This window comes from Salvelinus sp. IW2-2015, unplaced genomic scaffold, assembly GCF_002910315.2.
Source record: "Salvelinus sp. IW2-2015 unplaced genomic scaffold, ASM291031v2 Un_scaffold1681, whole genome shotgun sequence".
NCBI classification, from domain to species: Eukaryota; Metazoa; Chordata; class Actinopteri; order Salmoniformes; family Salmonidae; genus Salvelinus; species Salvelinus sp. IW2-2015.
This window is the reverse complement of record NW_019943081.1, coordinates 101,209-127,585: the sequence shown is the minus strand read 5'-3', so window position 1 is coordinate 127,585 and position 26,377 is coordinate 101,209. Positions and strand designations below refer to the sequence as shown.

The 26,377-nt window shown below is 41.0% G+C and overlaps 2 protein-coding genes across 2 annotated transcripts in view; both read right to left on the bottom strand.

Annotated features, from left to right (window-relative positions):
- Window positions 1-8,082: 8,082 nt before the first annotated feature.
- Window positions 8,083-14,126, bottom strand: dsela (dermatan sulfate epimerase like a). The gene has a single exon (XM_024139112.2). It carries the CDS (start codon window positions 13,413-13,415, stop codon window positions 9,837-9,839), a length of 3,579 nt encoding a protein of 1,192 aa, XP_023994880.1. The 5' UTR covers window positions 13,416-14,126; the 3' UTR covers window positions 8,083-9,836.
- A 2,033-nt stretch (window positions 14,127-16,159) lies between these two features.
- LOC112071675 (protein disulfide-isomerase tmx3a-like) overlaps window positions 16,160-26,377 on the bottom strand; it is a 15,514-nt gene continuing 5,296 nt past the window's right edge. The window contains exons 7-16 of the mRNA XM_070439476.1: window positions 24,808-25,041; window positions 24,586-24,663; window positions 23,945-24,011; window positions 21,887-21,985; window positions 21,320-21,377; window positions 21,037-21,090; window positions 20,841-20,897; window positions 20,410-20,539; window positions 19,656-19,724; window positions 16,160-19,323 (exon numbers count right to left, since the gene is read on the bottom strand). Of these exons, the coding sequence (XP_070295577.1) occupies window positions 19,096-19,323; window positions 19,656-19,724; window positions 20,410-20,539; window positions 20,841-20,897; window positions 21,037-21,090; window positions 21,320-21,377; window positions 21,887-21,985; window positions 23,945-24,011; window positions 24,586-24,663; window positions 24,808-25,041 (1,074 nt within the window). The 3' untranslated portion in view covers window positions 16,160-19,095. The remainder of the gene's footprint in view (window positions 19,324-19,655; window positions 19,725-20,409; window positions 20,540-20,840; window positions 20,898-21,036; window positions 21,091-21,319; window positions 21,378-21,886; window positions 21,986-23,944; window positions 24,012-24,585; window positions 24,664-24,807; window positions 25,042-26,377) is intronic.

Here is a 26,377-nt window from a genome sequence, read left to right as displayed (position 1 = left end):
GTGGTAACAGACAGGGGTGGTAGGTCAATGTTAGAGGGTGGTAGGTCAATGTTAGAGGGTGGTAACAGACAGGGGTGGAAGGTCAATGTTAGAGGATGGTAACGCTGACCAACTGGCAAGTGTCTTCACTGACATTTTCAACCTCTCCCTGTCTGAGTCTCTAATATCAACATGTTTCAAGCAGACCACTATAGTRCCTGTGCCCAAGAACACTAAGGTAACCTGCTTAAATGACTACCGTAGCACTCATTCCTGTAGCCATGAAATGCTTTGAAAGGTTGGTCATTGTTCACATCAACACCATTATCCTAGAAACCCTAGACCCACTCCAATGTGCATACCGCACCAACAGATCCACACCTGGACAAAAGGAACATCTATGTGAGAATGCTATTCATTGACTACAGCTCAGCGTTCAACACCATAGTGCCCTCAAAGCTCATCACTAAGCTAAGGACCCTAGGACTAAACACCTCCCTCTGCAACTGGATCCTGGACTTCCTGATGGGCAGCCCACAGGGGGTAAGGGTAGGTAAGAACACATCCGCCACGGTGATCCTCAACATGGGGGCCCCTCAGGGGTGCGTGCTCAGTCCCCTCCTGTACTCCCTTTTCACTCATGACTGCACGGCCGTGCACGACTCCAACACCATCATTAAGTTTGCTGATGACACAACAATGATGAGTCAGCCTATATGGAGGAGGTCAGAGACCTGACCGTATGGTGCCAGGACAACAACCTCTCCCTCAACGTGATCAAGACAAAAGAGATGATTGTGGACTACAGCGAAAGGAGCAACGAGCACGCCCCCATTCTCATCGACGGGGCTACAGGGGAGCAGGTTGAGAGCTTCAAGTTCCTTGGTGTCCACATTACCAACACACTATCATGGTCCAAGCACACCAAGACCGTCGTGAAGAGGGCACAACAAAACCTATTCCCCTTCAGGAGACTGAAAAGATTTGGCATGGATCCTCAGATCCTCAAAAGGTTTTACAGCTGCACCATCGAGAGCATCCTGACTGGTTGCATCACTGCCTGGTATGGCAACTGCTCAGTCTCCGACTGCAAGGCACTACAGAGGGTAGTGTGTACGGCCCAGTACATCACTGGGCCAAGCTTCCTGCCATCCAGGACCTCTATATCAGACGTTGTCAGAGGAAGGCCCTAAAAATTGTCAAATACTCCAGCCACCCTAGTCATACACTGTTCTCTCTGCTTCCGCACAGCAACGCTGTGCCGGAGCGCCAAGTCTAGGTCCAAGAGGCTTCTAAACAGCTTCTACCCCCAAGCCATTAGACTCCTGAATCGGTAAACAAATGGCTACCCAGACTATTTGCATTGCCCCCCCCCCCCCCCCCCTCTACGCTGCTGCTACTACATTTACATTTACATTTAAGTCATTTAGCAGACGCTCTTATCCAGAGCGACTTACAAATTGGGTTATTATCTATGCATAGTCACTTTAATAACCCTACCTACATGTACATATTACCTCAATTACCTCAACACCGGTGCCCCCGCACATTGACTCTGTACCGGTACCCCCTGTATATAGCCCCGCTATTGTTATTTACTGCTGCTCTTTAATTACATGTTATTCTTATCTCTTACCTTTTTTAGGTACTTTCTTAAAACTGTGTTGTTGGTTAAGGGCTTAAGGTCTTGTACATTTACATTTACATTTAAGTCATTTAGCAGACGCTCTTATCCAGAGCGACTTACAAATTGGTGCATTCACCTTATGATATCCAGTGGAACAACCACTTTACAATAGTGCATCTAACTCTTTTAAGGGGGAGGGGGGGGTTAGGAGGATTACTTTGTAAGTAAGCATTTCACTGTACGGTCTACACCTGTTGAATTTGGCGCATGTGACAAATAACATTTGATTTGATTTGATGTAACTGTTTGTTACATGCAATATGCTTTGTGGACTTCTCCGGTTTTGTGATGAAACAAAGTTGTGGTTGAATTTATTCTGCCACTGTCTTCTTAWCYTCTCGGCCTTAGGCCTATATATCACAGTGTCAAGGCATATGAACTAACAGTTTACAGAGCAAACAACGCAATTATCACAACACATAGACTGTAATATGGCTTTTATTTCTGGATTGGCTTCCCGGTGATTTTATCAACTGGAAATCTGTCCATTTTTGTGGGAAGCCTGGCTTCACTTGTCATCCTTCCACTGCGAGGGATTGATTCTGTAAAATGGAGTATGGCTCTGTGTTTATCCACTGGTGTTTGTGTGAGGCATACTCTCACTTCTGATGGATCTACAGTGCTCTCAAGGCCCACAGTGGGAACGTGATGGACACAACATTATTTTAGTGTAGTTCAGGGAGGGGGGATAACCATAATGTGGTCCGAGACCCTTACACTCTTAGAACAGTTTTTTAAATATCTTGAACATAAAAGGGTTATTTGGTTGTCTCAATAGAGCCAAGTAGAACCCCTTTGGGTTCCAGGTAAAACCCTTTCCACAGAGGGTTCTACATGGAGCCCAAAAGGGTTATACCTGGAACCCAAAAGGGTTCTACCTGGAATCAAAAAGGGTTTTCCTATGGGGACAGCCGAAGAATCCTTTAAGAACCCTTTTCTTCTAAGAGTGTAGTAACTTGACCCAGTAAATGATCAAATCAGTTTTATGGAATTTTAAATTAAATCCATGTCTGATGTGAATACATTAGAAAATCCATTAGAAAAGCCTGTTCTATTCCAGTCTGAGTCTTACATTGAGATATACAGTGCCTTCGGAAAGTATTCAGACCGCTTGARTTTTTTCAAAAACATTTACGTTACAGCCTTATTCTAAAATTGTTTTTGTTTTTTAAACAAATCTCAACAATCTACACACAATGCCCCATCATGACAAAGCGAAAACTGGTTCTTAGAAATGTTTGCTAGTTTATTAAAAATAAGAAACTGAAATATCACATTTACATAATTATTCAGACCCTTTACTCAGTACTTTGTTGAAGCACCTTTGGCAGCGATTACAACATTGAGTCTTCTTGGGCATGTTGCTACAAGCTTGGCACACCTGTATTTGTGGAGTTTCTCCCATTCCTCTCTGCAGATCCACTCAAGATCTGTCAGGTTGGATGGGGAGAGTTGCTGCACGGCTATTTTCAGGTCTCTCCAGAGATGTTCGATCGMGTTCAAGTCTGGACAGTGGGTGGGCCACTCAAGGGCATTTAGAGAATTTTCCTGCTTTGTCTTGGCTGTGTGCTTAGGGTCGTTGTCCTGTTGGAAGGTGAACCTTCGCCCCAGTCTGAGGTCCTGAGCAGTCTGAAGCAGGTTTTCATCAAGGATCTCTCTGTACTTTGCTCCGTTCCAAGTAGAACCCTTTTGGGTTCCAGGCAAAACACTTTCCACAGTGTTCTACATGGAACCCATATGTGGTAGTATATTCAATACCACTGTATTGAATATATTAACACTGTATTGAATAAGCCACGGGATTCAATAGAGCAACATGTTTCTGTCTGTGCTCAGCKACACAGGGCTAGACATTAGAAAAAAGGGGAATTGAACACAGTTCGCTGGGTAATAGGTAAACTTTATTCATCAAAGTCAGTGGCGTAGGTAAATTAATCAAAGATAAGTTATTCTTTGCATGAATGCGAAAACCACAGCATAGTGGACATTGGACACTGCAAATGCAACACCCYACACAGAGAATACATCACGGGGAAATGGCTTCAGTTGAAACTGCTATTTCACATTTTTTAATTAAATTTTTAGCAGACGCTCTTATCCAGAGTAGTAGTTACCATTTTCTAGAGAAGTAGTTTACATTTCATTTATCCTTTTGGATTTATATTTATTTTCACATTGGTCTAAATTAGTGATTAGGTCAAATTTGTTGGAACTGTTTCTAGAGTAAAATAGTTAAAAAGGCAGCTCTGAAATTACTAAGGTTATTATTTTTCAGAGTAATTTTCAATTAAAGATCATAAAAAGGCACAAAGACAACGTACTGATGTACTGATGTGTGTGGATATTAGTTTTTGCTTTATCTGTGGGTTCTCTTGTGTTGTGTCGCCATCTACTGGTACATGGAAACAACTGTACATTCAAAGCAGAAACAGTTACGTTATCGCGTACAGTATGTATGTATGTATGTATGTATGTATGTATGTATGTATGTACAGTGCATTAGGAAAGTATTCAGACCCCTTCCTTTTTTCCACATTTTGTTACGTTACAGCCTTATTCAAAAATGTATTAAATGTATTGTTTTCCTCATCAATCTACACAAAATGCCCCATAATGACAAAGCTAGAACAGGTTTTTAGAATTGTTTTGCAAATTTATATAAATAAAAAAMAATACCTTATTGACATAAGTATTCAGACCATTTGCTATGAGACTCGAAATTGAGGTCAGATGCATCCTGTTTCCATTGATCATCCTTGAGATGTTTCTACAACTTGATTGGAGTCCACCTGTAGAAAAATCAATTGATTGAACATGATTTGGAATGGCACACATATAAGGTCTCACAGTTGACAGCATGTCAGAGCAAAAACCAAGCCATGAGGTTGAAGCAATTATCCGTAYAGCTCCGAGACAGGATTCTGTCGAGGAACAGATCTGGGGAAGGGRACCAAAACATGTCTGTAGCATTGAAGGTCCCCAAYAACATAGTGGCCTCTATCATTCTTAAATGGAAGAAGTTTGGAACCACCAAGACTRMTCCTAGAGCTGGCCGCCCGACCAAACTGAGCAATTGGGGAGAAGAGCCTTGGTTAGGGGCGTGACCAATAACCTGATGGTCACTCTGACAGAGCTCCAGAGTTCCTCTGTGGAGATGGGAGAAACTTCCAGAAGGACAACCATCTCTGCAGCACTCCACCAATCAGACGTTTATGGTAGAGTGGCCAGACGGAAGCGTCACGTCTGGAGGAAACCTGGCACCATCCCTACTCTGAAGCATGGTGGTGGCAGCATCATGCTCTGGGGATGTTTTTCAGCAGCAGGGACTGGGAGACTAGTCAGGATCGAGGGAAAGCATGAATGGAGCAAAGTACAGAGAGATCCTTGATGAAACAGCCCAAGAAGATCCAAGTGTATATCGCTGCCAAAGGTTCTTTAACAAAGTACTGGGTAAAGGGTCTGAATACTTATGTAAATGTGAAATTTCCTTGTCTTTAAAATATATATATATATATAGATTTGCAAAATGTGTCATTAGGGTATTTTGTGAGTAGACGATGAGGTTGAAAACTGTAACGTAACAAAATGTGGAAAAGTCAAGTGGTCTGACTACTTTCTGAGTGCACTGTATTATGTATGTATGTATGTATGTATGTATGTATGTATGTATGTATGTATGTATGTATGTATGTATGTATGTATGTATGTATGTATGTATGTTTGTGATTGTTATGATTGTTAGGTGGAATAGGGAATCGTGTTAGATTAGATAAGTACAACTCAACTTAAATTATCATAAATAAATAAAAAATAAAAAAACAAGGACATACAATACTGCAATGTTTGTGAATAAGCATTTATAAATTGATAATAATGTATAAGGCATATTCAGGAGATTTGCTAAACTTGGTGCATTCAAGAGAATTTGTTAACAAACGCTGTATAGCTTCAAATCATGTTTTTGTTTTTTATAAGAAATSTTGCTCTCGTGGTGTCAATACAAATATAGAAGTGTTATTAAGAATTTGCTCTATAGTTTCCATTGTATTGGGTGCTCATTCACTGATGATATCAAATCATTGCATCCTTCAGCAACATTTACAAAACAATTGAGCCTTTCAAGCAGGTGGAATGTGGACTTGCGGTTAAGAGTGTTGGGCTAGTAATCAAGAGTGGCTGGTTTTAATCCCCGAGCCGACTTGGTGGGAAATCTGTCAATGTGCCCTTGAGCAAGGCCCTTAAACCTACTTGCTCCTCCTGTAAAAGTTCCTCTGGAGAAGAATGACTGAAAATGTGTTTTTATTTAAATGTGACACATGGAGCTTTGTACATATAGCAATTCATAATGTGTACACTAGATGGACATGTTGCTCTTTTCTAGGGCTATAACGTTTCAAGAATACTGTAAGCAGCTGTAAACTTCCCAATACACTTTGGTGTCAATCACCCATTCTTCCAGAAACTCGTATCCAACTGCATGGAATGAATGTCCTGTTGTACCCTAGATGTACAGTGTTAATATCATGACAGAGTTACCATACTGGTGACCTCGGAACAGCAAGCTGCAATAAACCACATGCGCAAACCTCCATATCTTTCCTGGTTTTGTAATCATTTCCAGCTCTAAATAAAAGTGTCTTCCATCACGATTCCTCCTCGATGAGTTTGCTGGCAAACGCTCCACTTCTCCTACCTTCCTCCTGCTACAAGTTCCTGAGGCTTTTTTATTACGAAAAACACATATACACTGCTTTATAAATAAGCCACTCCCCTCTTAAAGCTGCAATACATAACTATTTGGGCAAGCCTCAAATACACATAGAAATATGTGTTATAGATCTGTCATTCTCATTGAAAGCAAGTCTAAGAAGTGGCAGATCTGTTTTACGTGTGCTATTTCTATGCTTTCCGTTCTTAAGTTTCGTTTTTGCCTCGTTTACTTTCGGTTTTGTACACKAGCTTCAAACAGCTGAAAAGACAAATATTTTGGGTTATGGAAAATGTATTTCACAGCGGTTTAGYTGGTACAATGATTCTCTACACTATACTTGCTTGTTTTGTCACGTAAACTAAAATTAGGCAAACTATTCGAATTTTAGCAACCAGGAAATGGCGCAGAGATTTCTGCATAGTGCACCTTTAAGTTTAATGCTGCAAGATTTTACCTTTAATTGCTTTCTGCATTTGAACCCTTAGGAAAAAATATTGCAGTCAGAGTGAAGTATAACTGCAGTCAGAGTGAAGTATAACTGCAGTCAGAGTGAAGTATAACTGCAGTCAGAGTGAAGTATAACTGGCAGTCAAGTGAAGTATAACTGCAGTCAGAGTGCAAAGTAGTAAACTGCAGTCAGAGTGAAGTATAACTGCAGTCAGAGTGAAGTATAACTGCAGTCAGAGTGCAGTATAACTTGCAGTTAGAGTGCAGTATAACTGCAGTTAGAGTGAGGTATATAACTGCAGTCAGAGTGAAGTATAAACTGCAGTCAGAGTGAAGTAATAACTGCATTTAGAGTGCAGTATAACTGCAGTCAGCTAGTGAAGTATAACTGCAGTCAGAGTGCAGTATAACTGCAGTTAGAGTGCAGTATAAACTACTCAGTCAGAGTGAAGTATAACTGCAGTTAGAGTGCAGTATAACTGCAGTCAGAGTGCAGTATAAACTGCAGTCAGAGTGAAGTATAACTGCAGTCAGAGTGAAAGTTTATAACTGCAGTTAGAGTGCAGTATAAACTGCAGTCAGAGTGCAGTATAACTGCAGTCAGAGTGCAGTATAACTGCAGTCAGAGTGAAGTATAACTGCAGTCAGAGTGAAGTATAACTGCAGTCAGCGTGCAGTATAACTGCAGTTAGAGTGAAGTATAACTGCAGTTAGAGTGCAGTATAAGTGCAGTCAGAGTGCAGTATAACTGCAGTACGCTACAAATACTGCATCCAAAATAACCTTCTTTTTTTTTACTGCAGTACTTTGAGAGGTCACTGCAATTATTCTGCAATTACTGCGTCCAAAATACCACAGTCGACTGCAGTTACTGTGCTTTTATTGCAATTTCAAAACTGAAGTCTTTTTTTGTAAGGGACGAAAGCAGCAGGTGACGATACCGTAGATGCATTATGCATGTAGTTCCACATTAAGCTGCACTCAAGCTATGAGCCTACAGTACATCTACAGCTTTCAGAAAGATGTCTAAAGCACCTTACAAACACAATCCAACGCATTCTACAAAGGCATCCCCTTTCTGAAGAACTGTATTCGATTATTTTAAAAGTCTTGTTACAATGTGATAATCCTCTTTTGAATTGTCGTGACATCATAGCATGAAGCACACACACAAATTGTATTGGAATAAAGTGACTTTTAAAATATCTGATGAAAACAGTCTTCGGGAAAAGGATATTTAATGTCCTATGCGCCGTGCAGTGTTTCGGACATGACTTACATGACAGTAAAAAAAAWATATATATATATATAATTTCTCAATTTACACGATTGCGTATTTTGCATGTTTCAAAAAGTTTGCTATAACTGTATTCACATCCTGGCTGAGAAAAAGTTTTTCTTCGACAAAATGCCCCAGAAGCCTGCTGGGTTGTTGTATACCCCAATGCTCTGACAAAAGTACTGCACTGAATTTACAAGCAGGGTTTTACCCCTTACCACTGAAYAAAAAAAATGTTTTGCAATTAACTATAAATAAGAGTGGTGTTTGAAATCAAGTGATTGACAATAGTTTAAAAAAGCTTTATGATATACTGTAACAAAATATGTAAATAACACTGTTAAATCCAATCCACTATTCCAATAACTTTAAAGGGATATTTCACCCCCTAAAAAATATATGTTTTAAATTATTATCGACTGAATGCACTACTATTACAATTGTTAGTGTTTTTCTTGGTACTTTATCAGGATCCCCATTAGTTGTTGCGATAGCAGCAGCTACACTTCCTGGGGTCCCACACAAAACATGATAGAGAACATTAATAGACAAGAACAGCTCAAGGACAGAACTGCATACATTTACAAGAAAAAATATAACTAGAAGGTTCTGTACTGACTCAATACTCAGAAAAAATATCAATTAGAGACCTACTATTCTAGGCCTACATTTATCGTTTCAATGTTGATCATTTAAATTTACAGTCAGTAGCATCTATCAGTACATACACACAACATAATTAGGTCAAATAAGGGAGAGGCGTTCTGTGAGGTGTTGCTTTATCTGGGGGTGGGGGGGGGGTTCAAGCCAGGTTTGCTGTTCACTTMAGCTATTTGAGATGGAAGCGATCATGGTTCTATATAATAATGTATGTTTCCTTGAATTCGTTCTGGATTTGGGGACTGTGAAAAAAAACCTGGCGTCATGTCTGGTGGGGTAAGTGTGTGTGTCAGTGCTGTGTGTAAGTTGACCTAGCAAACAATTTGGAATTTTCAACACATTAATGTTTCTTAAAAATAAAAAAAAAGAAGCGATGCAGTCAGTCTCTCCTCTATTTTTAGCCAAGAATGGCATGCAAAATATTGATATTAGACCTCTGATTACAGTGAAGAGCAAGATGTGTCGCTCTGTTCTGGGCCAGCTGCAGTTTTTATAGGTCCTTCATTGCAGCACTTAACCATATACAATCATCAAGACAATATAAAACTAGAGCCTGCAGGACTTGCTTTGTGGAGTGTGGTGTCAAAAAAGCAGAGCAACTCTAAATGATTTGTACCCAATACAATGCTTTTAGTTTTAGAGCTGTTCAGGACCAGTTTATTACTAGCCACACATTCTAAAACAAACTACAGTTTGTTTAGGGTTGCAGAGATTTCACTAGCTGTGGTTGCTGATTTGTTTAATGTTGAATCAACAATTCGTGTCCCCCTAGCATTGCTACATGCTCCAAAAATGCTAGCCAGGAGATTCTGGGCGTGGCTAAATAACCAGCCAACAACCAAACTTCAAAACTGTTTGGATGAAAAGACATCACGTTAGTCAGACAAATCATACACTTAAAAAAAAGTGTTAAGGAGCACATCACTCTGTTCTATTTTATACATCCCAGTCTATAAACAAGGCCTGGACAATTCAAAATAACATAAWAGTGGAATGTGCAAAATATAGAACAAAGTATACATGTCAACAAACCAAAAGTACGGTGTCCATCGTAGGACATCATACAGCAGCTATTAACTTAAGTACCTTGAGTACCCAAGCCTCTCCATAACCGTTAAGCATGTGTCCTCTATCATTCTGATCTCGTGGATGGGCATTTTTTCTCTCCACACATTGATGCTGACTGGCGATATGTCTCCCTCGTACACCAGGTTGTACAGGTTGGTGGAGGTGGCGAACATGAGCTGGTTGAGGGCAGCTGGGGCCACGGGAACCCCGAGAAACGTGTGTATCTTTCCTGCTGTCTCCTCGGGATATTGCACAATGTCCTCAAATCTCACATGGAGGTAAGAGGCGGTGAGGTCGCCGTTGACCCGGAGTGCCGTGGTTGTGTGGGCCAGCCACAGATGGGCCAGTAGCAGCACCGGCTCCATCTCTGGATCAGAGAGGACGCTGTGCAATGTCAAGAATTCCTGGGTGAACCCTAGTGTACACTTGCTTCTCCCGCCGTTCCTCTCTTGCTTAAAAATTGCAGCGACATGTTTTTGCACATTCTTGCGAGAATAGAGGCTTGGCTCGCTGTTGTAGAGCATAAGGTAAATCCAAGCGCGAGGATCTCGCAKAACGTGCACCGCCCGAAATGAGTGACCGACCACCTCTCGGAAAAACGGGAGTTTCAGGGTCCAGCTCCCGCTGCTCAGGCTGAGGACAGGGCGGGCATTAGGGTACCTCTCCATGTGCCGCCTTAGCTCCCGAACATACTCCCCATCTCTATCTGAACTCCCCCTCGGTTTCGTAGACCCTGACTGCCTACGAATTGGCTTCCTCCTCTTGCCAGAAAGCTCCACCCCAATCTCATTCCAGCTGCCCTCGTTGTGCAACTGAATGTTCTGCAGGTGAAGTCTAGGGTTATAGACCAAGGAATGGAACCAGCCCTGGATGGCCTTGTAGTGACCTCTTTCCGCATCTAGTCTGGACCACACGCAGGCGTCCACCAYGGGGTCAAAGTTGAACTCAGTGTCCGGGATGACTAAGTGCTCTGTGGGGACTTGGAGATAAACAAAGTCAGAGCTGTTATAGAAAAGGGGCTTGAGAACTTCAGCCCCAGACCCTGGCAGGGATGTAACCACGACTGTGGGGAGAGGGTTTGGGGGCAGATTGGACACTGATTGGACACAGACAAGCCAATCACAGCTATTGGAGACAAACAGAAACTCAACGACCCACAGCAGGAGAACAAACGTTAAAGTATAGCGCATGATCTTGCGGAAGCAGAAATAAAACGTGCGTTGCAGGATTAAAAACCCAATGGCGAGACACAGTGTCAGCCCTCCCACTATATTAACCATAAACCCAAAGTCATAGACTGGATTCACAGTGTTTTTTTCAGACATTGTTTGAACTCCAAGACCAAAGTGGATTATCTGATGTCTGCTTTGCATCTTTGCATATCCCCCAAAGCCCAAGTAGCTATATCTGGCACCAATGTCATTGTAGTTTGTTACGATGGACACAATGGATTCTGTGCCGTTGACGACAACAGAGAGGCGTACTCCATTTTTACTATTGTCGATGAATCTGCAGTTGGAGATTTTGACATTGGGACTGTGCATCAAATAGGCCACTCTGGTGACCGTGCCCTCCATTGGAAAGGTCACGTTGACAAACTGGGTCCATCGTTTCTTAAACTCAGCAGCCTGCTCTGCCTCCTGTATTCTCGCCACTGGACTAGTCCCCTGACTGTCAAACCAGAACATTTGGTAGTGAGCATCCCAAACGTCCATCAGTGCCCCATTGTACCTGTCTAAAGCCCTGTGAGGGACATATTTAAAATCAATGTCCAAGTTGTGAAAGAAAGCACTCAGAGCACTCAACGGAGACTCCTTGCTTTTTTCCACATGGTCGAACACCAGCAGAGTCTGAGAGTTGAGCAAGACAAGGGCACGATATACGCTCTTCAGCCCCATCACAGAGGAGTAGGCCGACACCGCTTCTCCGCTAACGAACAGAGAATCCCCGTGGGATGCAGCTACAATGACCTCACCGGCTGTGTTGCCGACCTCAGGCTCTGCCCACCGCAGCCACTTGCCGCACTCTCCAAGCTGGCCCTCCCAGGGCTGATTGCACTGGCTTGTGGGAGACGGGGCGAACGTCAAGACATTGTTGAGGTAGCTGTATTTGGGACCGTACAGTGCCTCTGAAACAAATACCTGTCCATTAGGGGCAAAGGTGAAGGAGTTCTGGTCTGGGTGCTCGTGGCCCGGATTGAAATTGCTCCAGCCCTCCAGCCAGGAGTAGGGCTTGGAATGGACGATATCATACACCGCCCTACCGCCCAGCTTCCCCGATTTGAAGGAGACAAAAGTGTTGCCTTGACCGTATGATAAACCAGCCCCGTAAGTCACCACACCCCAGTTTGAGAACATGTGCAGTACTGCTTTGCCAAATCCGGCTGGTGGTTGCTTGGAGAGCTCACTGTCATACCACAGGAACTCAGTGTGTAAGGTGGCCCAGCGCTGGGCTGCTGACTGCTCCATGGGGCCATCTTTGGGACGATGTTTCCAGATCTGCTGGGCCAGCCAGTTTCCGGTGCCGTCCCGGAGCACAAACGCATCGAGGAACACCAGCTGACTCTCCGGTCCATAGAACCAGTTGTAGTTGGAGTCAGCGATGCCCACTGTCCTCTGGAAACCTGGCAGAAGTGTGGAGTGGTAGAACCAGAAGTGCGCCCGTAACCAGTTGTTCTGGGTGTTGTCGATGTCGAAGTGGCGACGCGCCAGGAAAACATACTGAGTGATGGACTTTGCGGTGTAGCTCCCATAGGCCACACCCTCGTCTAACGAGCCATCCACTACGTGACTGAGGAGGAACATGGTCTTTTCCATGTAGTTAACGGCCACCTGCTTCCACATCATTGTCTCCGGGTCACTGTGTGCTCCCACCACGAGGGCGCCGGTCAGGATGGCTAAGATGTTGGTAGTCTGATGATTCTGTAAAAACTGCTTCCCCCATCCCCTGTGTTTGGAGAGTTCGTACAGCTCCTCTGTGGCGGCACGTATTTTCTTCATGTAGCGTGCCCTTCGCGGTGTGTCCAGGAGAGGGTAGATGAAGTCATAGGCTGTGGCAAATCCTGTGAGGGAGTGAGCCATGGGAACCTCGTCGTTGGGAGCGTTGGTCACCGTCCAGTTAGGGTACACTGCCATCTGGTCCATGTATCTCATTAAGAATTGATGGGCAGCTGTATCTTTGGGGCAGAGCAAACAGTACAGAGCAAGAGAGGGAAGATTGTTACCGTAAATTTCATTCCATTTGCTGGAAAATTCCTCATGCTTCACCGGGGGTAGATAGAGTGCAGTATTGGCGAGCATAGTCCCAACAGCAAGCCGGATAACTTTAAAAATATGTCTGTGCGTCGTGGCAGATCTCTGCTGCAGTAAACGTATGTCCACCTGGTGAAAATACAGGTTAGGGTGAAGGTTCGCCGGCCAATTTTCCGGATGCTCGTTAATGCTTCCATCTCCTTGAAATGTGATTTTCTCCAACTCATCATCAATATTATTTTTGCCTAAAACATCAGTAATTCCTGAGAAGGAAACTACAACGGCCAAGAGTGATATTAAAACCACAGACCGTCCTGCGCATTTTCCAGCCATGATTCAAAAACCAGATGTGTTTTTCTTTTATTTWGCCTTTTTAAACTCTTTTCTAAGTCTAATCTGAATCACTGTTTGTCTTTTCCAAGTTACTACTCCCCTGCTATCCGTCGCATCTCCGTTGCAGTTCATCTTGGGTTACATTCCATTCCTTCACTCTTTCCCATGTGTTCTGTTACTGGGGGGAAAAAGATAGTTTGTTCTTAGTTTTTGGGGATGAGAAATTCTGTCATAGTAACATCAACCGTAACGTGCGTCAGCTAACTTAGTAGACGAAAAGGGACATCAAGCTGATAGAGAGAAAGAAAGTCCGTTTGACTATTAAATCCACAGGAATGTAAAACAGTGCTTGATATTGCTTGGATGGAGAATCATTTGAACATAACTGCATGTGTCTCTTGAGCTATCAACACAGCTCTGTTACCGTCCCTCCCGTCATCATCAAGAAAGTACTACAGTACGTTATCCAGAGAGCCTTTATAAGAAATGATAAGTACTTCCATGATTGCAGTCCATCTCCATACAGATTGATAAATCCAAGCTTTAGTTCTTCTTGCTTCAATGAAACACGTCTGCAAACTAAAGGATGTTGAAATGGAACCTGCAGCAGATGTGGCAGCAGATGTGCAATGTAGTCACGATTCCTTCAACATAACTCCACATTTACGGCAATAATTTGGTCGAGAGAAGAGAACGTTTAAAAGAATGTGAGACAACGTGAGACAACCCTCCTGCACTGTGCTGAGCTCTGCTCTTAATTATTCACAAGGATAAGATCACTTCAACTGAGCCAACAATTCTACATTCATCATCCATTAGCTAACTCACAAGATTGGAATGCTGGCATCTTTCCATGCTCCCCCAGACCCCAGAACGTCATGCCTAATGTGGTGTCATATTACAATGCAATGAAACTGTGAGACTTCATATTAACATCTCCCACAGAACTCTGAAGTTCAAAGGTGTACTGTCTGAGAGGTGGCAGGTCTCTGTTCATGTCAGTACCCAGAACAGCAATGCTTCATGATCATCTCCAGTGGTGTAAAGTACTTAAGTAAAAATACTTGAAAAGTACTACGTAAGTAGTTTTTTGGGGTATCTGTACTTGACTTTACTATTTATATTTTTGCCAACTTTTACTTCACTACATTCCTAAAGAAAATAATGTACTTTTTACTCCATGCATTTTCCCTGACACCCAAAAGTACTCGTTACATTTTGACAGGAAAATGGTCCAATTCACACACTTATCAAAAGAACATCCCTGGTCATCCCTACTGCCTCTGATCTGAAGGACTCTAAACACAAATGCTTCATTTGTAAATTATGTCTGAGTGTTTGAGTGTCCCCTGGCTATCTGTCAATAAAAATACAAAATTAAATTGTGCCATCTGGTTTGCTTAATATAAGGAATTTTAAATGGTTTATACTTTTACTTTTTCTACTTAAGTACATTTTAGCAATTTCAAGTATTTTCAAAACCAAATACTTTTAGACTTTTACTCAAGTTGTATTTTACTGGGTGACTTTCCCTTTTACTTGAGTAATTATCTATTAAGGTATCTTTCCTTTTGATATTTCACTCTGATATTTCCTGTGGCCCCTGGTAGTTCGTTTTTGCATATTATCCCACAAGTAGTAGTACATATTTGAATGCAAAAGTACAGGTCGTTTCTTAGTTGAAAGTGTGACTGTTTTTAGCATCGTGAAGAATAATGTATAGCCATTTTCAGATATTTTGGTGAATTACCTTWTATTGTTTAAAGAAGTGAAGAAKGAGATTGGTGTTTTCACTAAGAAAACCTTTGATAATCTTTAGTGTYAAAACGTGAAACAAAAACAGGCATCAGTGTAAAATAATCCCAGGAATCAGTAACGTTTTCTTTAAGTGTTTATTGCAACAAGATAAATTCTAAGACATTATGCATTAGATCCCTTAGATCAGAGGAAAACACACTGAGAGGTCCCTGTACAGTCAGTACATAAAGGGCCACATTCTGACCTGAGATACACAAACCACAACGTTCAATGAAAGAAGCTGAAGTGGTTAAATGGAAGGATGAATAAATGTTGGATGGAAGGATGAYTGAATGTTGYATGGAAGGATGAYTGWATGTTGMATGGAAGGATGAYTGAATGTTGMATGGAAGGATGAATGAATGTTGGATGGAAGGATGAGTGAATGTTGGATGGAAGGATGAGTGAATGTTGGATGGAAGGATGAATGAATGTTGYATGGAAGGATGAATGAATGTTGGATGGAAGGATGAATGAATGTTCGATGGAAGGATGAATGAAACTAAGTACTTTTAAAAACAAATATTGTTTAAAAATGATCAAAGGTTCAATATCTCGTCAAATTCGTGTTTCAGGGAATGTCGAGGTATAGAAAGTCAGAAGTGTTACTGCTGTAGATATATTCATACAGTGTTTCACAGCGCTTTAATGATGATCCTAAAACAATAACACCATAGTAGAACCATAGTAGAACATTTCAACTGTAAACCCCTCCTGGTTGTAACTCGCTGTGAGGAAAATTCCAGTTTACATAAATACATAAATACATACATCCCTACAAATTTTCTTCTACAAAACTGAATTGATATTAATTCTTTAATATATTATTTTAATATATAATATATAATATATAATATTATCATTTATAAGATATAAAATAAAACAAATAAAATAGTTTATAGTGAAGGGGCAAAACCCCAATAATTTCTCAGAAAAGGATACATGATGTAGAAATTAAAGAAGGGGCGCAACTTTGGTTTTAGAAGTGTGGGGGACATATATATATATATWTTTTTTTAAATATCCWGTCGGATAAACTGTCCAAACAGCCTACCCGACCACTTGGAGGCGTCCGCATGGTCCTGAAGCACACTGTTGCCTTGTTTTCTATCACATTCGAAATACTGTTTGTTGTAATTGATTTTTTAAATTTAACCAGGCAAGTCAGTTAAGAACACATTCTAATTTACAATGACGTCCTACCCTGGCCGACGCTGGACCAATTTTGCACTGCACTATGGGACATCTAGTCACGACCAGATGTGATGCAGCCTGGATTCAAACCAGGTATTGCAGTGACACCTCTTGCACTGAGATGCAGTGCCTTAGACCGCTGCGCCACTTGGGTGGCCTGACACATATAGATAAAAAATAATAATAATAAAAAATAATAACAATAATAATAGATATATATACATTACTTGTGAAAAATTACTTGTGTCATGCACAAAGTAGATGTCCTAACCGACTTGCCAAAACTATAGTTTGTTAACAAGACATTTGTGGAGTGGTTTAAAAACGAGTTTTAATGACTTCAAAATTAAATGTATGTAAACTTACGACTTCAACTGTATATATGTTTCATTTCAGAATGTGGGGGGACATGTCCCCTGTCCCAATGAAAGTTGCGCCCCTGAAATAAAGTACCGCTGAACATACTAAGGTAACCACTCAACCTGAATCACGATTAAACCTCCTCCCCTAGGCATCCCTAGGACACCACCCAGCCTATCAGAAGGCAATTCAAGTCATTACAATATTGCTTAAACCAGGGATGGGCAACTGGCGGCCACGTGCCCACGGGCCCACTCTTTTGCATGTTATTGGATTTTCTTTTTTTTTTTTTTTTTTTTATGGAGGGGGGGGGGAAACTCAGTCAGGGTCTCCACTTCCTGTTGCGAGTTAGAATAGTATAATACACAAGGTGTAATTTCTAAACTTCTGCATCAGCAGTTTGCAATCACTGATCGTCAATCAATTAGAAGCAACGGAAGTACTTTAGCGGCCAAATCAATTTTATTTTATATAGCCCTTCGTACATCAGCTGATATCTCAAAGTGCTTGTACAGAAACCCAGCCTAATACCCCAAAACAGCAAGCAATGCAGGTGTAGAAGCACGGTGGCTAGGAAAAACTCACTAGAAAGCTATCTAAAACTGTTACCATGGTCGAAATACCAGCTGGGGGGCCCCCATTTATTTTGTTAGTCACTCAGATATCATATTAAAAACTGCAAATATTTCTCTACACCCCTATGGCAAAATGTGTAGAATTGCAGGAAATGAGCTGTAAAAAGCACATTTTCCTCTCCGCCCCATGGCAAAATGAGTAGAATTGCATGGCATTTTTTAAATAAAATTGCTAAATCTTCTTTCCGCCACATGGCAAATTGTGTAMAATTGCATAAAGCTTGCTTTAAACTGCAACATTTTCTCTACACCCCATGGCAAAAGGTATAGCATTGCTCAAATTGTACTCTAAAACGTAAATACATTATTCCCACTGTCAAGAGGGAGCCACTAAATTGTTTTGCTCGTAATGTGGGGGGTGGTACGCAAACCCGCAACCAACTGCGACCCCTCATGATCAGCTCAGATTTTTTTGTTGTCCCCACCCCCCATCAAAGTTGCCCATCCCTGGCTTAAACCTAGCCAATTCTCTTAGATTCTCTTAGATCTACAAGGGCTATAACAGGGGTTCCTAAACGTTTTTTGGGCCACAAACCCCATTTTGATATCTGAAAATTCTCGRAACGCCAACCATGTGAAAACAATTCTGAATGAACAGCCAATGTTTACTTTCTTATTTGGAGTTATGACAGTCAATTAGAAAACATTCTAACAGTATTTCTGATTATCTTCTCAACTCACCATCACATCGTAGGCCTAKTGTTAATGTGGGGCTATGACAGTCAATTGCAAATGACTCTGACATAATGTATCTTATCTCACCACCACWAATGAGATGGGTGTGTTTGATTGCATGTCTCGTCAGAGTTTCTCAAAGTCAGGGGGCGTGGTCGACAGTGCGCACCTCATCTCTGCTGTCACATCCAACCTGGATCGATATTTGGTTTTAATGTAGARGAGAGCACTGGACCTAGCTTCCCACAGCTATGAGCTGGCGAAAGGTGCCATGAGTTTTATGGTGCTTTCAAGACAACTGGGGAACTCTGAAAAAATACGAGGTCAAATCATGACGTCAGTGATCTTTAGGTCYGAAAGTCAGAGCTTTAGAAAGAGGCCCGAGATCCCAAGTTGGAATTCCGAGTTGACTGACCGTTCAAAACTATTTTTTCCCCAGTCTGAGCTCGTTTTTTTCAGAAGTTCCCAGTTGTCGTGAACGCACTGAAGTCGGAATTCTGAGATTTACGAGTTCCCAGGAGTTTTGAATGTGGCATTAATGCTCAGATGGAGACAGCAGGGTATTCCCTTTGAGTCAGGAACCAAAACTCCTCCGTAGTGACCTGTGCATGCGTTGTCTACAGTATTCGGTCACATGACAGCTCGATCAGCTGTTCAATTTCACTTACTGACATGTCAACTGAGCCAGGATCACAGTTAAACAGATTGGGAAGTAGATCCCAATCTACTGGAGGTGAACAGTCATCACTCGTATGGGACAATTACTGATGCTATTTTTTGTTGTAAACAAGCACATCTGAGGGAAGGGGGAATGGTTTGCTTTTGAAAGAATTTCCGATAAGAATTCTTTCCTCTGAATCCACTGATTCGGTCACTCATCTGTAGAATATGTGTTTAGATGTAATCTTTATTTATCCAGGAAGTCCCTTTGAGGTCAGAATACCTATTTTATTAGGGAAACCTGGCTAAGAGGGCAGCTCAATAGAAAAAGGTCAGAAGGTCAGCTGTCTGTTTCATACTTAATCTACCTTCTTTTCTGCAGTATTTTTCATTTTCGTCTTCTTGTCTCTCCCGGGACCTTTGAATTGCTTTGGTTCCTCCCTCTCTCCAGTGATTGGTTCGTTATCCTTCATTCCTGATCTCACCATATGGCAGGTCTTGTACAGAACGTAACAGAAGGTACTCCCCACAAAGCCAAAAACAAAGACGAGGAAGATGCCTAGAAGGGGTGCTTTGGTAAATATAATCTGAGGAGGAAGAGAGAGAGAGAGCGAGAGAGAGAGAGAGAGAGAGAGGTCTCTTATACACATCTAGATGTGTATAAGAGACAGCCCATACACTGCGGTCGCTGGCTCCTCCAAGAGGGAGAGAGGGAGAGGGGGAGAGGAGGAGTAGAGGGCGAGAGAGAGGAGAGGGCGAGAGCAAACCGAACATTGAATACTATACATTGGTCAGGGGCGAAGGCAAAGCCGTACTTTGAGATACAAAAAAAAAATGCATTCCACAAAAATAATGAAAAATAATATGTTAAAGCAAAAGTGTAAGCATTTCTTGAGTGTCAACATGTTCTGTGACTTACCGTAACAGTCGTTTTGGTGTTGAACGCCATCCTTATAAAGCGGTGATAGAATCCATTCCCCCCCCGGGACTAATGAAACAAGATGAACGTTGGCTATTATAAAGCAAGACATGGACTATTCAACTGTTGTTGGGTGAAACACAATGTTTCACTGGACACTTACGCATTGCATCAGACGTATCATATTTGAACATTCTCTGGATTTGAAACCTTTGAATGTTTGTTTGAGCCTCCCTAAAAAATAAATAACAGGGCCTGTGTCACGTTCTGACCTTAGTTCCTTTATTATGTCTTTATTTTAGTTGGTCAGGGCGTGAGTTGGGGTGGGCATTCTATGTTGTTTTTCTATGTTTTGTTCTAGTCGTTATATTTCTATGTGTTTGGCCTAGTATGGTTCTCAATCAGAGGCAGGTGTCYATCGTTGTCTCTGATTGAGAATCATACTTAGGTAGCCTGTTTTCCCACTATGGGTTGTGGGTAGTTATTTTCTGTTTAGTGTTTTTGTTTTGCACCTTACAGAACTGTTCGTTTGTCGGTTTGTTGTTTTTGTTCAGTATTCATTCTTTATMAAATTATTATGAATACGTACCACGCTGCACTTTGGTCCTCTTCTCCTTCCACCAACGACAACCGTTACAGCCTGATTTTTTTGGAACTATTCCAATGGTTCTATTGTGGTAAATTATATAAAAAATATATTTCAAAAACTATTTTAGCTCAGGTCAGACTTAAGCTCAGGTTTAGTTAGACTGACCTTAATCCGGCCCTTCAACACGCCATCGATGAACTTCAACAGCTGGTCCTTTGTCTCCACTTTGTTGGGCGGCAAGAAATATCCATCGTTAGACAAGTTGAGCACGATGATAAAGGGCATGGACACTTCCCTGGCAACACACACACACACACACACACACACACACACACACACACACACACACACACACACACACACACACACACATTGGGTTCTTACGGTTAGTTGTCAACACGCCATGCGTACTGAAGGTACTACTAGGCTGGCCAGGTCCTGGAGAACCATATTTTTCGCCAGAAATAAAGATCCTATTTACGCTTAACTCAACATTTGCGTATATCATTAATTGTACGCCAATGGCAGATTTGTGCCAAAACCTCTGGCTACTTCTAACAATTAAAGAAGGGGAGAATAGAGAAATGATCACTCACTCCATTATGAGGCCATTGATGTACTCGTTTCCGTCCATATGACCAAACTGGAATTCTCTTGAAAACACCAGGATCATGTTCATTAGGGTACAACGTAGCAAAACATGATACAAAAGAAAACAAAAAAATTATAATTTTTCATTGGACAAGTTCAGATATTACCTGTACCGTTTCACTCTGTTTCAAACCAACTCACTTGCTATAGAAGTCCTTGTATTCAGTGGCCACTCTTTTCACCATGGTCTTGTAACTGAGTAGGGTGGAGTATTTGATTAATAAGGATAGACTATTAATATAATGTTTTGAAGACAATATTTGCCACAGGAACAACAGTTGATTTGTAAGGGTAAACGTGGCCACATACAAACTTGAGATCTACAGTAAATGTGTAACTTAAAATGTAGCACAGATATGAGGTAAATGTGTAATTCAGGTGAACTACCCCTAACATTATATTGGGTTAAAAGAGATACTCATACCGGATACTCTCCTTAGTAGGGGGTTTCTCCTCCACTACAGCCAGAACCACCAGCTTGTCTATGGTGAGGAACGCACATAAAACACCAACACATTTCTCATGGTGAGGAACGCACATAAAACACCAAAACATTTCTCATGGTGAGGAACGCACATAAAACACCAAAACATTTCTCATGGTGAGGAACGCACATAAAACACCAAAACATTTCCAGACACGGAGGAACACTCATTTAACATCACTTCATACGCCTCATTCACAGATACTTTTATTTCATCTTGACTCATTAAAGCCACACTCTGTAAGAATGTATTGGCGATTGTAATGCACTAGTCATACACTCACTGAATATTGGACACTGTTGCCTGCCACCTTGTGGTAGACAAGTAGACACACAGAGACATCTATTCTATAATACTTCTTATTCCTGAAAAGTTATTTACCAGTAAAGCACATCCTCTACCAAGTTCGTAGTGTGTGTGTCTGTGGCATGCGTGCGTGCGTGTGTGCGRGTGTGTGTGTGTGTGTCTGTGGCATGCGTGCGTGTCCATGAGAGAGTGTAACAAACCTGTATCTCCCATTGCATACAAGGTGTAGCTGTCAATCGGGAGGTAATTGAGGAATCGTTCTCTATTGATCCACGACGCGAGGTCCCCATCCTGTTGTTCTAAAAGACAAGAGAAAGAATACACAGTATAACAGAGAGTTTCTAGTCTGAGAAAACTAATGTTAACTAGAGAGTGAATAAACAACACGAAAATACACGTAAAAAAAAACGCTATTTATTGATCAAACAACAGCCGAGGTATAGATAGCTTTCGTGACGTTGTCAGTCGAACCTATGTGCGCGCATCCATGGGGCAGAAGTCCATATGTTGTTGTGAATCTGGACAAGAAACTGCCAGGTGGGGGAATCATGACTCGTTTCAGCTACTTTCATCTTGTTCTTGATACCATGTCCTGTTTTGAGGCGTTTTGACTGATTTCATGTCAATGCTAATATGYCAAATCTAGCTAAACAACAACTGTAACGATGTATTTGAGAGACAACAAGTGCTCATTGRACAAATGTATTTATGTTTTCAATAAATATCGGAGACTAAATATAGTTTACATGTTGTCAACAATCTAAGCCAACCCCGTCTGTTTTGCCCRATAGTTGTGCACGTGTCGGTTWTGTTGCTAAGCAACCAACCGGTCTACAATGAACCATTTTATTTGTGAACAATRCCTTCAACAAAGTTGTAGATGACTATGTATTAGGGCTGCGGTCCAATTGTATACCCTTCTTACTCACACACTTTCCTTCATGGATTTAAAATTATTAGATTGAGGTAAAGAATATGGTGAAAACCCTCCGGCCATGGTTGCACCAATTCAATGCTTTTAAATGCATGAGGGGGGAGCGAATGAGTGGTCTGGGTGAAGGGAAAAGAATCACAAGCGAAAAACTCATTAATATATTATAAACTGGGTGGTTCGAGCCCTGAATGCTGATTGGCTGAACGCCGTGGTATACCACGGGTATGACAAAATATTTATGGTTACTGCTCTAATTACGTTGGTAACCAGTTTATAATAGCAATAAAGCACCTCTGGGGTTTGTGATATATGGCCAATATACCACACACCCTCGGGCCTTATTGCTTAAAATATACTTCAAATACGAGGTGTACTTTTCCAGTATATCTTTAAGTATACTATACATATACTATAATTTCACTTAAATTTCATACGCTTTCATTGTAATCTTGTATATTCGTTCAAAATAAACGTGGAGTTGTTTTTAAGTTGAAGCATACTTTTTTTCTGAAATTCTGTTCGTGATCAAGTACACAATAAGTATTCACTGAGTGCACAAAACATTAAGAACACCTTGCTAATATTGAGTTATATAATTGCATATTACAATTATTATTTTTTTTGCTAATTTATCACCGTAATGTAAACAACAAAAGTGTGAAATGACACTGGTGCACAGTTATCAATTATTTTAGTATGAAATTGCCACTCCAGCCACAACTACTTTGTGAGTGGCCTGTTGTAACCGTGGGTACGAGGATGTCTTGTTCAATCAATGTAACCTTAATGTTGCTAATTACAATAGCCAATGTGGTTACTGAATAAAAGTATACTTGTAACACATTAAAACTACACTTTCTTCATACCGAATATAGAAACAATATTTTCAAATACTATTTAATTGATCATGCCAGTATACTAATAATATAATGATGTTGATTGACCATCTACATCAATCATACATTTATAGTGAATTATCATTTTTGTATATTACTAATTTATGAGAAATATACATAAAACATATCAAAAGTGTATTCAAAATATATTTGTTTTGCTCTTTATCAAATATACTAAGAATGTACTAAAAAAGTACAAAAAAAGTGTCCCAATTGAGATAATTTTAAATACATTTAATATACTCAAATGCTAATAAAACACTTATAAAGATGACATTAAACATATTAAATATATTTACATTTGTTCCAATTTAGATCATTTTAAATATACAAACAAATATGTATCACTGACATACTTCTATAATTACAAATATATTAATAAAGTATTTTTTCCCGCTTGGGACTGTAATTCAACTATGGTCTTTTACCATCATAAAGGAAGTAAGTGCCATCCTTGAACACTGCCACAGCCGGGTATTCCTCGAGAGTAACCGTCTGAGAATGACCAGAAAAGAGAAACAATAGCTCATTTACTTTGGGAAGATATGATTAAAGCACAATGTCAAGGCACCTGGAGGCAGTGGTTCAATCCCCCATTCCACCACTCACTTTCTGCCCTGTATTGTTTATCTACCCATATTCTCCTATACTTGTCAATAAAAATACAAAATAACCTAATACAGGGTTTCCCAAACTCGGTCCTGGGGTCACGTATTGGAAACCCTGCCCTCGTGTATATATATATATACAGTACCAGTCAAAAGTTTGGACAGACCTACTGATTTCAGGGTTATTCTTTATTTTTTCTATTTTCTACATTGTAGAATAATAGTGAAGACATCAAAACTATGAAATAACACATATGGAATCATGTAGCAACCAAAAAAGTCTTAAACAAATCAACATATATTTTATCTTTCAGATTCTTCAAAGTAGCCAGCCTTTGCCTTGATGYCAGCCTTGCACACTCTTGGCAATGTATAAAATAGAAAAAATAAAAAGAATGAGTAGGTGTGTCCAAACTTTTGACTGGTACTGTACGTGTATATACTTCCTTTCCAAAATGTACCTTGGGTAAAATGTTCCTTGCGGCAGAGAAGAAGTAAGTATGAACAATCATTCCCTTGGCTACAGATATGTACTTCTCCTAGGGGGGGTAGAAAAGGAAGAAACCTCAGACAGGCTATATGACAAAGAAACCACAATAATCATTTGATGTGTGTCCGTGCGTTCGTGCGTGTGCCTGTGTCTGTGTGTGCTTGTGTGTTTAATGCGCAGGTGTACACATTACCTTCAAGTCCGACGGCCCACCAACGTAGACAAAGAGAACGTCATGTCTACTCATAACATTCTGAAACACCTGCTGGCTTGGCAGTGATCTCACCAGAGGTCTGAAACAAAGCAGGGATAGGGAGAGAGATGGAGGGAGAGGGACTGATGGAGGGAGTGAGAGACTGATGGGCGGAGACAGTATATCATAAAGTAACTGTTCAATGAGAACCGTATTTTTTTTAAAGCTCGTCATCTGTCAACTCATACCCAAATCATGTTTACAAACTTCTGGCCAGATTTACAAACGTTCAAGGGTAAGACCATGACAAAGTGTAAATAAAGACAATTTCATGGTGAACATGAACATGATTTTCACCCTGAAAATAATTGGTGCAAACTTTTCACATGCTTACATGCTGACCAGACCGGACACGTCGCGTGCGCGAGCGTCGCAAAATAAATTTAGAAATCCATGTTATTCAATTATTGCACCCACACTGCTCGCGCGCACCAACGAGCGTCTACGTTACCAAGGGCTAAAATAGAAGTAATTCCTATTTCTGATGCAGATCGCGCTGAAAGTCCTACCTCTCCCATCTCCTCATTGGTTTATAGAAGCAGGTACCCACGTGCCATCTCCTCATTGGTTATACCCACGTGGGTGTTTGAAAGACGAACTGTTTTGCCTGTAGTGGTGGTAATACTATGAAAGTTTAGATGTGATCACCATATAAGTTCAAAGATGAAAAAGCCTGGAAGGAGGAGAGATGACTAGAAACGATTCGGTTGACCGTTTTATGTGTGAGTCGGCTGAATTCCGGTAGATTCTGGTAGATGCCATGTTGAACTTTCAGTGACCAGTCAGTATGAGGGAGTGTGAGAGCGATGACATCATTCATTTTGATTCCGGGCTGAGTCCGACACCAGATTCCGGGCCGATTCAATCAGTTCCGGCCCCCCGGAAGATGGTTGCTTCTGGGCCGAWTCCTCATTGCTAGCTGGGCATAGACTGTAAATACTAAAATAAGACGATAAGCTACTGTAAATTGTACCATCCATTGCGATCAATCTGACAGTCACCAGGGACAAAAAGATAGCTAATTAGATAGAACGCTGCAAGTTAGCTAAAATATGAAGAAATCATAGCAATTACAACTCAGTAAAGATGCTGACGCTGCTGGCCTAGTAAAAACAAGGCAAAAAAATTAGAACCGTTTCAAAATACWATTTTTCTGTAGAATAACCGCTGTTCCACACGTTCCACACGTGAGTACTTGCGACACTCGGCAATAATAGTTTGTTTGGGGGAAATAAGGCCTACCRACAGAGCACAGACGTCAARTCATCGTCTATTCCACTTTTCTTCYATGTAAATTAATTGAAACGACGTGGAAACAATGTTGATTCAACCAGTGGGTASTTTCTAATTTATTCTGTTATTTTCCATTGTATTCTAACTGTAAATATGTGTGTTTACCGTGATAAGGGCAGGGGAATATAAGCGTGAAATGAACAAGTCCGCCACTTGGTTTGATATATAGCTGAGGGATACGGCTGGAGAAATGTAATCAAATATTCACAGAGCAGGC